The sequence below is a fragment of the Podarcis cretensis genome (genome assembly GCF_951804945.1).
Source record: "Podarcis cretensis genome assembly, chromosome: Z".
Taxonomy (NCBI): domain Eukaryota; kingdom Metazoa; phylum Chordata; class Lepidosauria; order Squamata; family Lacertidae; genus Podarcis; species Podarcis cretensis.
This window is the reverse complement of record NC_137184.1, coordinates 9,499,059-9,511,652: the sequence shown is the minus strand read 5'-3', so window position 1 is coordinate 9,511,652 and position 12,594 is coordinate 9,499,059. Positions and strand designations below refer to the sequence as shown.

The 12,594-nt window shown below is 44.9% G+C and overlaps 1 protein-coding gene across 6 annotated transcripts in view; it reads left to right on the top strand.

The window, feature by feature from the left end:
* KCNT1 (potassium sodium-activated channel subfamily T member 1) overlaps positions 1–12,594 on the top strand; it is a 213,456-nt gene that overhangs the window by 179,075 nt on the left and 21,787 nt on the right. For all 6 annotated transcript variants that reach the window (XM_079961943.1, XM_079961948.1, XM_079961947.1 and 3 more), the window contains 5 exons: positions 1,412–1,628; positions 6,945–7,050; positions 8,771–8,943; positions 10,686–10,757; positions 11,197–11,331. In XM_079961943.1, coding sequence (XP_079818069.1) covers positions 1,412–1,628; positions 6,945–7,050; positions 8,771–8,943; positions 10,686–10,757; positions 11,197–11,331 — 703 coding nt within the window. The remainder of the gene's footprint in view (positions 1–1,411; positions 1,629–6,944; positions 7,051–8,770; positions 8,944–10,685; positions 10,758–11,196; positions 11,332–12,594) is intronic.

Genomic DNA, 12,594 nt, shown 5'->3' with positions numbered 1-12,594 from the left:
ACTTGGTAACAACTGCTGCAACAAGCCAACTGATCTCCCATGCTCAAAGAGGAAGCCCCAGTCATATTTCTTGTTTCTTTTAAGTTCCAATATTCCAAGTGTTCCATGGGCTTCCTCTTTCCACTTTCACATTTTTCGCAGATTTGTAATCCCAAGATCTTCTTCTTTATGTTCTAGCAGTGTAGGCTTCAAATTGGTACTCTCCTGTAGTTTCTTAACTCCTTCTTCCTTCTCCTCCAGTTCCAAAAAAGTCTCCTCTGGTTCAGCTGCAGATTTCATTTCAGTCAGATCCTTTATGCATTCAGCAGGGTTGCTTGTTTTAGAGTTCAAGGTTATAAGTTGTTTGTTCATAGCCATGCTTTGCTCTTGCAGTATTCCCACGAGAAGAAACATTCTTTCTATCTCTGCCTGTAATTTTCCATCTGTAGCCATTGTAATGTTTCAAAGTTTCCCCTAGGGGGATTCTGGTTACTTAATAGTCCTTTCCCAACGAATCTGTTGCTTTGTTATTTGTAACTACTTTGTTCCCAAGCACTTTAATTCAAATGTAACAAATTTAGTCCAGAGAGATGTTGAACAGTAAAATTTTTCCTTTAACTGCCCGTTTGACAGCTCCTTTGACAGCTGTCAAACTCCTTGTTCCTTTTCCTCCAGCTCACATACAGGGACACTCCCGGGTCGGGGGGGGGGGTTAGACAAAAGCTTCTAAAGTTCAACTCTTACTCTCCAGCACAAATCTTCTTCTGTCAAATTCATGGAATTAATGTCTTTTAACTCATACCGTAAAAAAAAGATCTCTCCACCTTAGTTCTCCAATCCTTGCTTTAAATCTTTTGTAGATAGAGGGGGTGCGGACTTCCCTTTAGCACATCCCCCGGCCGTACCAAATTTAAAGGCAAAAATTTTAAAGTCCAAATTCCATTCTACTCACGGGTTATTTCAAGTCCAAATTTCAGGGAAAAAAGTCAGCGCTCTCCGGCCATGGCTCGCAGCTTCGCTCCACTGCAGTAGCGGTCTACTCACAGCACCACGCCACTCTCCGTACCCTCTCCGTAGCCTTTAAAAAGGCTCTTCGTGGGTCGGGGGGGCGCTTGAGGTGCCCACCGAGTCACCAAGTCCGCAGGCTTCCGCGCCTGCGGTTTCTAAGGGTCCCCGCGTCGCCGTCGCGGTGAGACCCGTCTGCAACAGAGCCGATTCCCTCCGGAGCTCGGAGGGAATCCGCCATTAGCCGATCGCGCTAACCCAGAAGTCCCCAGGTCTGCTATTTCTCACCCTTGCTGTAGGCAGCTTGTAATGTAGAGCAAAAATTAAAAATAGGTGTGTGTGTGTTTTTAAGTGTAATATGGGCATTGGTTTCCCTGTAGTAGCTGCCTTTAGTGCCTGATCCTGCCTCTTCCCTCTGTCCCCACAGGCACGGTGGCCATGGATCTGCAGAACACAGAGTGCCGCCCCATCAACAACAGCAAGCTCACCTTGCCAGCGGAAAATGGCTCTGGGAAAAGGAGGCCCAGTATTGCCCCTGTCCTAGAGGTGGCCGACAGTTCCTCCCTCTTGCCGTGTGACATGCTGAGTGACCAGTCCGAGGACGAGATGACTCAGTCGGATGATGAAGGACTCACTGTTATCGAGTCAGTGAGCTGTTAGTTCATATCTATGGCCTTTTAAACTGTGTGTGTGTGTGTGTGTGTGTGTGTGTGTATTGTTCTTGTTTGTTGCAATGATATGGATTTCTGTGTTGTTATATTATTAACTGCCCTGTGATCCTCTGATCCAGTATAGACATTTAACAACAAACAAATGAAATATATTTCTTAGGGTTGGTTGCAAGTGGCAGAGTAGTAAATCTGGCTCTTGGATTGGACCACATTAATTATATTTATTTATTTATTTATTTATTTATTTATTTATTTATACCCCGCCCTCCCCAGCCAAGACCGGGCTCAGGGTGGCTAACAACCAATAATAAAAACAAGTTGATTAAAATACAATTTTAAAAAGATTAGAATACAACATTAAAACATTAGGATGCAGCCTCTTCACAGGAGGAGAAAGGAAAAAGAAAGAGAGGGAGGGAATCAAACTGATTCTAAGCCAAAGGCTAGGTGGAACAACTCTGTCTTACAGGCGGAAAGAAATCAGATCCCACAGGGCCCTGGTCTCATGAGACAGAGCATTCCACCAGGCCGGAGCCAGAGTTGAAAAGGCCCTGGCTCTGGTTGAAGCTAATCTAACATTAGATGGCTGGACGGATTGTATGCCCCCCCTCCCATTTTTTATTAAATAGCTCCCCACACTTGGGCAATTAGCATGTCAGGAAGGCAGCATTTAGCCTAACTTTCTTTTTTTTAAAAAAAAAAATGTTTATTACTTTTAAACACTACAAAAAAAGAAAGAAAAAAGACAAAAGACAAAAAACCCCAATACAATACAATATAAAAACATTACACAGCACTAACACCATAAACTAAACAAAACAAAACAAGAACACTTTAACACACATCATACAATTTCAATGTCATATATTTCATTTACTTGTTTCAACGACCTCCTCACACCTCCCTTTTTGTATTCCACTTCTGTTGATTGTTTCAGCAATTCCTTTCCATCTTCCTCTGTTTTCTATCCTATAATTATCTTAACATATTCTAACCTTATTTTTCCCTAATACTCTAATAATCTATTTAAACTTAATTCCTTATAACATTTCTACTAAAGCCATATAACTTCATTCCAACATTTTTCTAACATTCATTAATTTTACAATATTTCTATAAATAGTCTTTAAACTTTTTCCAGTCTTCTTCCACCGACTCTTCTCCCTGGTCTCGGATTCTGCCAGTCATTTCCACCAGTTTCATATAGTCCATCAACCTGGTGATCTTCTGTCCAATGCTCTTAGCTCTTTTCCAAGTCCCTTCTGCAGATCTTCTTCATATTTATACAAAACTTTACTTTGTCTTCTACTGATCTTATTTTTATTTTCCTGCCTTTGAAGCTGATGAGTAGACCTTGGGGAAACTCCCACCTGAAGATGATTTTATTCCTTCTCAGCAAGGCAGCCAAATCTCTGTAGTTAGACCTAAGATCCATTTAGCCTAACATTTAGTTTTGTGTATGCATGGGAATTTTAATTCTGGGGAATTCTAGATCATTAGCTTATGTCACCCTTTGTCTTCCTCTTATCTTCCCCTTGCCCCCAACAAAGGACCATTCTAGCTAGCTGGGCAGCATTAAAATGCATTGAAGCGCATGACCCGCCAGGGGGCACAACAGCTTCACTTAATTCCTCCGTAAGGATGCTATGACAAAGGCCAGGATGCTATGACAAAGGCCGGAGAATTGCAGAGGCTTGCCAGTATACTGTATGTTTTAATCATTCAGTCCAGCCCTGCCTTACAGTTCTTAACCTGGGACCAGGGTGTTCTCAAGTCCCGGTGGACGTTTGCTGCATCCCTCTGCTGAAATGCCAAGATTAGAGCCATGCTGCTTCCAAGACACACGCACACAACGAGTGGGGTGGCTTTTAGAGTGCAGCAGAGTGGAAAGTGCCTCCAGGATGGTGTTCTGGGTATTAAAGGACCCAGCAAGATGCCAACTTGCTGTTCTGTGGAAGCACTGCCGTGCAAATTTATTGTTATTTCCTGCACTTAATGCATAAATTAGCCTCCCATTAACAGTTTTCTGCTCCATTTCAGCTCTGTTCCTGGGTGGCATGCTTTCTATTCCATTCCTTTCTGCCTAGATCTCACTAGAGCAAGCAGGAGGTGAAGGACTTTGCCATGGTTTTCTTAAAGTGGCACCACAGTGCCATCTTCCGGACACATTTGTAATAGCTAAATTGCTATTGTTGTTTAGACGTTTAGTCGTGTCTGACTCCTCGTGACCCCATGAACCAGAGCACGCCAGGCACTCCTGTCTTCCACTGCCTCCCGCAGTTTGGTCAAACTCATGCTGGTAGCTTCAAGAACACTGTCCAACCATCTCGTCCTCTGTCATCCCCTTCTCCTTGTGCCCTCCATCTTTCCCAACATCAGGGTCTTTTCCAGGGAGTCTTCTCTTCTCATGAGGTGGCCAAAGTATTGGAGCCTCAGCTTCAGGATCTGTCCTTCCAGTGAGCACTCAGGGCTGATTTCCTTAAGAATGGATAGGTTTGATCTTCTTGCAGTCCATGGGACTCTCAAGAGTCTCCTCCACTCCATAAATGCTTTGCAAAATTAGCATGGGGCTGAGTTAAATGTCTCTTCCCCACATTTCAAAAAACAACACCAAAAACACTAGGGTTTCCATATTTCAAAAAGCGAAAATCTGGACAGAAAAGCTGTTGAGCTTCTTTTTGTTTTGCCCAAAATCTGATTAGATTTTTGCAAAAAACAACAACAAAACTGGACGCTTTCCAGCTATTTCTAAGTAAAATCAGCAAAAACGACACTGCTGACGTGGGCTGGATGTGTCCAGGAAATTCCAGGTGTATGGCAACCCTACCATACACACAGACTTTTGTAGCCCCTCCAACATTTCTCAGATGGAAATAGGGATGTTCTATTCTTCATCAGAGGGACGCAGGTGGCGCTGTGGGTTAAAGCCTCAGCGCCTAGGGCTTGCCGATCGAAAGGTCGGCGGTTCGAATCCCTGCGGCGGGGTGCGCTCCCGCTGCTCGGTCCCAGCGCCTGCCAACCTAGCAGTTCAAAAGCACCTCCGGGTGCAAGTAGATAAATAGGGACTGCTTACCAGCGGGAAGGTAAACGGCGTTTCCGTGTGCGGCTCTGGCTCTGGCTCTGGCCAGAGCAGCAATGTCACGCTGGCCACGTGACCCGGAAGTGTCTCCGGACAGCGCTGGCCCCTGGCCTCTTAAGTGAGATGGGCGCACAACCCCAGAGTCTGTCAAGACTGGCCCGTACGGGCAGGGGTACCTTTACCTTTATTCTTCATCAGGAAGCTTCTCCCAAGTTTGGTCTCCTCACACCTAAATACATCGTCTGCACATCTACATCAGTCACCATGAGCCAGTTACAACCTCTCTGCCAAACCTATCTCACAGAAGTGTTGTAAAGAAAAAAAATGTTTGAGGGAAGGAGTCATGTACAACACCTTCCACAGATAAACAGAATGAAATTTTTTTTTTGCCTTGAGTCCCTGTCGAGGAAAAGACAAGAAATAATAATAAGAAGAAGAACGGAAACTGTGAGAATAATGAGGAACATACCAGAGAGGAAATCCTATTGAACTCAGTGGGACTTAGTTCTGAGTAAAAAAATACTTTGGGTTGTGGTGTAAGGTTGCCGGGTCTTTACCCAGTTATCTCGGCGTGAGCTCCATTGAATACAGTGGGACTTACTTCTGAGTAGACAGAGCAAGACTCCATTTACAGTTAAGGAATAAACACTCCAAATGTTTCCTAAGAAATGACTCACTGCTGAACCAATTTAAAGTGGATTGTTGGCCTTTCGCTTCAAAATTGTAGGGATTGCTTTGCCATTTCCTTCATTTGGTGCAGGAATTTTATTTTCAGTATAAACAGGACTCCGTGTTTGCACCTACACACAAACAAACACACCACAAACAGACAGACATGGGAGGGGGGCCAGAAAAGGCATTGGGACATTCCAGGATCAAATCAGAAACCAAAATGGCTTCTGTGATTCCAGGACTGTCCCTGGAAAATAGGGGCACTTGGAAGGTATGTGTATGCAGGTGGCAGAAGGTGGCAGAAGGTGGTTGAGGATAGCAGGGGTCAGCAAATTTTTTCAGCAGGGGGCCAGTCTACTGTCTCTCAGACCTTCTGGGGGACCAGACTATATTTTGAAGAAAAAGAAATGAACAAATTCCTATGCCCCACAAATAACCCAGAGATGCATTTTAAATGAAAGGGCACATTCTACTCATGTAAAAACACGCTGATTCCAGGACCATCCACGGGCCAGATTTAAAAGGCGATTGGGCCGGATTCGGCCCCCGGGCCTTAGTTTGCCTACCCATGGAATAGAGGATGGGGAAAGAAATTCAATTTATTGCACAGTGTGATGTGCAATAAATTTGTGCTTCCAACACATAACCTGAAATGCAGCTCTCTCTTGAAGTTTGCATTTCTCCTTATTTTGTGATGCTCCAGACATAAAATGCATCCAGCAATGCATACGTTAGGATAAAGTGTTCATCAAATGCATCTACTATATACAATAGCCTTGCTTGAACACTGTAGTCCATGCCTTGGAAACTTCAAGGCTTGGTTACTGCAATGCACTCTCTGTGGGGCTGCCCTAGGGCCTGGTTTCGAAGCCACAGCTCGTGCAGAATGCAGTGGCCAGAACGCTGGTGGGTTCTGACTGACAACATGTGATGCAAGTGTTAAAGCATCCATATTAGCTGCCCATCTACTACCAAGCCAGGCTCAAGGTCCTTGTATAAATTTACAAAGCCCTGGACAACTTAGGTCAGGGGCACCTTAGGGACTGCCTGCGGTGGACTCAAAGTATTCTGAAATCCTGGTCTGGATTTGATCTCGGAATGTCCTGCTTTTCCTTATTTTCATCTGAGAAATGTTATAAGGTGTGGTAGGATGTCCTTATTTTCATCAGAGAAATGTTGGAGGGTATGGAGTTATCTGACCCCCAAAGCCATCCGAAGGCAGCCACATATGGGGAAGTTTTTAAATGTTTGATGTTTTATTGTGCTTTTATATATGTTGGAAGCCACCCAGAATGTCTGGGGCAACCCAGTCGGATGGTTCGGGTATAAATAGTAAAATTATTAGTATTTATTTTATTATGGAATAGGATGTCCCTATTTTCATTGGAGAAATGTTGGAGAGTATACTGTTGGGCTTGCTGCAACCATTTTACATTTCCTGGAATTCCCCATTGCAAGGGGCATTGTGTGTGGAAATGGAAAACCACAACAAACAAAATGGTGGGCCAAATCCTGACCACTTCCCCCTTGTTCTACAGGTATGTGAAAGGCTACCCTCCCAACTCTCCCTACATTGGAAGCTCTCCCACATTATGCCACCTTTTGCCCGTTAAAGCTCCATTCTGCTGCTTGCGCTTGGATAAGGTAAGGACCTGTCACATTTCCATATCTGATAACTGCCCCATCTTGTGAGACGACAGCAGCCCAAATGCCCACTATAATCTTGCACAACTTAGGGTTGCACATTTTTTTGGACATGGCAGCCCAAAACACTCATTTTTGGGTGCTGTGCCCAAAAAAAGCACTGGGGGGGGGGTATCTTGTGTTGCATGACTTGTGAAGGAGTGCAGCCCCAGAAAATGGTGTCCCAGTTTGGGGCCACTTCATATTGGAAGGCATGCATTTCTGAACAGGTTCTTTCTTTTTCTACCCTTTTGTGGGGCACCAAGGTTAATAGGGGACATGGGTGGTGCAGGGGACACAGGAGGCACTGTGGGTTAAACCACAGAGCCTAGGACTTGCCGATCAGAAGGCCGGCGGTTCGAATCCCTGTGACGGGGTGAGTTCCCGTTGCTCGGTCCCTGCTCCTGCCAACCTAGTAGTTCGAAAGCACAAAGTACAAGTAGATAAATAGGTACCGCTCCAGCGAGAAGGTAAACGGCGTTTCCGTGCACTGCTCTGGCTTGCCAGAAGCAGCTTAGTCATGCTGGCCACATGACCCAGAAGCTGTACGCCGGCTCCCTCAGCCAATAAAGCGAGATGAGCGCCACAACCCCAGAGTCGGTCACGACTGGACCTAATGGTCAGGGGTCCCTTTACCCTTTACCTTTTAAGGTTAATTTAGAAACACCAGCAACTGAAAATATTTCCTGAAAATCACCAGTTTTATTTTGTGTTAAGGTTTCTAGTCCCTACTGTGGCAAAGGCGTGCAGGCAGTGCCTGCTCAATGATCAGAAGCATGAGAAGGTCTAGATCAGGATGGCCTCACCTCTGGCCCTTTGCATATTGCTGAACTAACAACTCCCATCGCCTGTGACTTTTGCCCATTCTGCCAAGGGCTGATGGGAGCTGTAGTTCAGCAGCGTCTAGAGAGCAAGAGGTTAGCTACTCCAGGCTAAACAAAACGTCCAGGGGTTTGTAGGAATGGGAGCTTTGGAGATGCAGACATGTACACAAGCTGCTACCTGGGCTGGGCTTTCTAAAAAGCCACACAAACGTCTCTGATGCTGGAGGAACTGTTGGAATGGCCAGCAGGGTTTCTCTATAAAGTGGAAACATCTGGTACATTGGCAGTTGATAAAAGTGAAACAGCCGGAGATTTTGTTTCTCCTCCCCCCCCCCCCCAGCTCTTGCATCTAAGCAGCTTCCCTGCCCCCATCTTGTTCACGTGGGGAGTCTTCTCTTCTTCCTACTTCATCCATCTTCCTGTTCATTTCATCCTCTCAGTTGGCTGTTCCTTTGTGGTTCCTTCATATCCAGGAGAGTTGGAAATGGTTATTGTGGGAGGGAGGATAATTCTGTTGGGAAAGTGATCTAGTTTACCAACTGCCCTGCTTGCTGCGGCTGTTTTTATCACCTTGTTGTGAAGGATTTTTAACCTTGGTGGCTACATTCTCCCTCCCTCCATTCCCAGAGGCAGCAGTGCTTCTTAATCCCAGTTCCTGGAAACCACAGGAGGACCACAACCTCTTGTGAATGGGTCCCACCTGCAAGTTTCCCATTGGGGCATCTGGTTGTCTACTGTGAGACTAGATGCTAGGCTAATTGGGTCTTATCTTCTTATGGGGAGAATAGGTGACATTGGCCCTTTATTGAGCGCCAGCCAGGAAGTGTAAAATAAAACATTTCCCGGCATCTTTCCAGGGCTGCAGGCACAACAGTTATGAAGACGCCAAAGCCTACGGCTTTAAGAACAAGTTGATCATTGTGTCAGCAGAGACGGCTGGGAACGGCTTGTACAACTTCATTGTTCCTCTCCGCGCCTACTACCGGTCACGGAAAGAGCTAAACCCCATCGTACTGTTGCTTGACAACAAGTAAGTACTTCCCCGCTACAGCTCATATATACACACAAACATACAAATATACTGGGGCTACATCAGAGCCCCCCCCCCCCCCACACACCCTACACACTCCCTGTAAATAGAAAAGTAAGCTTTCAGGGGAAAGGCTCTACCTAAAGCTGATGCTCAGAGAGTGATTAAGAAAGATGATGGTATGCTCTGCTCTGAAATTCTTCCTACTCAGACTGCTTCTGCTGGTGTTGTACGTGATGATACCGTTGCTGTTAAGTTGTGGGTGAACATATCAGACGACACAGCGATTCTTCAAACAGCTCTTGTTTATTCATAGGCCAGAACTGAACTGAAGGGTTCAGCCAGCCTGCTTATATAGAGCTCCAGTACAACGTAACTGTAACAACTTTCTGTAACTATTCAATCACTGAACGTCACTTTCGATCCCTTATTTGCATATGTGGACCTGAGTGAAAACTATCTACAGTATCCCCCTGCTGGCCCAGGGTGAGAACTTCAGTACATAACAGTTGCTTTACTCACAAAAGTGACTTACAAGCACAGTGCACAAACACTACTACAATTTACAATCACGAATTACAATGAAATTACAATTACAATGAAAGCAACAAATCACACACACACACACACACACACACACACACACACACACACCACCTAAACAAATAAAGGTCAGTCTTATGGATCCTGCCTTCTAAAAGAGGCCACAAGTAATTGAAAACCTTCAAATTAAGGGCCAAACACCCAGGTAAAAAGGAATGTCTCATATCTGAAAATGAAGATGGCACCAAGCGAGCTTCCCTGTGGAGAGCATTCCACAAGTTGGGGAGCTACCGCTGGGAAGGCCTGTTCTATGTTGCCACCCTCCAGTCCTCTCCATGGTGGCAGCACACAGAGAAATGCCTCAGATGGCAATACCAGGATCTGGGTCTGTTCATGTGGGGAGAGGTGGTCCTTGACGTATTAGAGCAGCTTAAGAAATGATTGCGCAAACACTGACTGGCAGCAACAGTTTTAGGTGGGCATCTTTCACAGCCAACTTTGGGGACAAGACAGGACTTGAACCAGGGACCTTCCAAATGCCAACTCTCTAACACTGAGCTACAGCGCCTGTGACCAGCAAAGGTCACAGGCGGAGGTGTATTGTGAGAGTGGAGAAGTACAACTTGAAAAGTAAGGATGAGGAGCTGGCACAGGATCCAGGGAAGGAGAGGAGACCTATGCAGAGACTGAAGGTGGGGTGTCATCGTGGTCAGAGTGGCAAGAAGGGTGAAAGATTTGGACAGCACAGCACCAGAAAGCAAGGCTGGTGGTTGGGGGCCGGGAAGGAATTCAATTCAGTTTGCCTTTCAAAGTGGACCTATCCAATTCACACTTTTTGAAACATTGCAAGGATCAAACTGCAGCCATCCTTCAAAATCTGCATTTCTCTGGATTTCGCAGTGCAGTTCTCCAGCCAAGTGATGCGCACAAAAATGCATATGCTGTGGCAAAGTGTGCATAAATGTGCACGTATTCGTGAAAATAGAATACCAACATGCATTTTATTATGGGAAGCTGCTTTGCCAAAATGTGTATATTTTAGGGGAAATTGCATGCAGGCATGTGTCCATTAGGAGAAATTCACACTAAAAAGGCTGAAGAATTTTCATGGGCGCTTCTTCATAATAAGAATTCACGGACTGATGTGGAAAACTGGACTTAAGATTGGAAAAAAGAGAAACTGAGTGTCTCTTTTTCAGGCCTGACCATCATTTCCTGGAAGCCATCTGCTGTTTTCCAATGGTCTATTATATGGAAGGCACAATTGATAAGTAAGCTTTCCCCTTTCTCTCTCTCTCTCTCTCTCTCCTTCCCTGCACCTGTCTCTGTCTCTTTTGGTTCAGTGCCCCAAGGCACAACCCCAAGGCACCACCATGAGGGACAGAAACTTGGAGGTGTTTTATTTTGTTGGGCTAAAAAAAAAAAAACAACCCTCTGATAATTCATTCTCAGATCCATAAACATACAAAACAGTTCTGCCTTTGTACATTCCTTAAGTTGATTCCTAAATTTTCTATCCTGAGGCAGTGTTCCCCATGCTGGCCCAATGCAACAATTTGGGATGGGGTGATCTCAAAACAATAACAAAAAAATGTCAGCAAATTGCCAAGAGCATAATTTTCTGAGACATTTCGAGCATCAAAGCTGGCTTCCCCCTCCCGCCTTCCAACAGCCTCCTAATTGTCACTTGTTTGGGGGGATGCCTTTTAGCCTCGACAGCTTGCTGCAGTGTGGGATCATTTATGCTGACAATTTGGTGGTAGTGGACAAGGAGAGCACAATGAGCGCCGAAGAGGATTACATGGCAGATGCCAAGACCATCGTCAACGTCCAAACCATGTTCAGGTGAGACAAAGTGCTTCAAAGTTTCAGCATCTCTGGCCATGATAATCCTTCCCTCTTTCTCCAGGTTGAGGAACCCATTTTGGCCTGAGGGCTGCATTTCCTTCTGGATATCTTCTGGGGGCCACATGGTGGTGGCAGGCAGGGCCAGAGAGAAGAGGGGTGGAGGAATGAATGCCAATTTTACTTTTGGTACAGCAGGCTGGTTGCTACACGCACCTCTCAGTCCTCCATCCAGTCAAGCAAGCAGCATGATCAAAAGTCCAAGGACACATTCCAGCCAAGCAAAGCACACTTGGAGTGCCAAGCATGGCCAATGGCAGGTGTGGCCTGGGGGCAGTTCTAAGGGCCAGATAGAGAGGCCTGGCAAGCTGTATTCCCCCCTCAGTTCCCCACTCCCACTATTTCTCTTGCATCCCATAATGGAGAGCTGGTTCCAGGTTGGATGGTTTTAAAAGAACACTGGACAAATTCAGTGATAATGCTATCAGCTGCTCACCAGCCAAGGAAATGTGCACAAGAACACCTATGTTAGTGAAGGTAACATAGCAAAATGCATTATATCAAAGGAAATTCCTTGAAAATATGCCCTTTGTTAGTCAAACCTGCATACAGAAATGTGTTAAGTAGGATAAATTCACATGTAAATGCTGAATAAACTTTGGCCAGATATTTTTTTTAACGTAAATTGCAGCAGAAATGTGGACAACCAAATTTTAAGACAGGAAAAATGAGAAACAGAAAGAATCAAAATTGACAGTTTTGCCCACAAACACACACACACACACACAAGACATTGCAATGTGGGGTTCTCATATTTTCATTTCATTTCGTTTCACTTTAAATTTGTATACCTCCTTTCTATATATCTGTATATTGATATACAAGGCAGTTTACAAGCTGAAGAAGCAACAAAATATACAGCAAAGATTACTCATAACAATCTGATCCAATGCAAAAAAATCGTAATAAAAATATGACTTAGAGTAAGCAGCTTATACAAAATAAAGTAATATAATAGCACACACAAAATATCATAGAACTATAGAGTTGGGAGGGACCCTGAGGATCATTTAGTCCAACCCCCTGTGATGGCAGGAATATGCAGCTGTCCTATATGGGGATTAAACCTGCAACCTTGGCAATATCAGCACCACACTCTTAACCAGCTGAGCTATCCAGTGACAGAACTAGGGCAAGAGTTAAATGTGAAAAGGCTCAGAGGTTACAGCATATTTTAATGGGTCCTCAGACATGCAGCCTGAG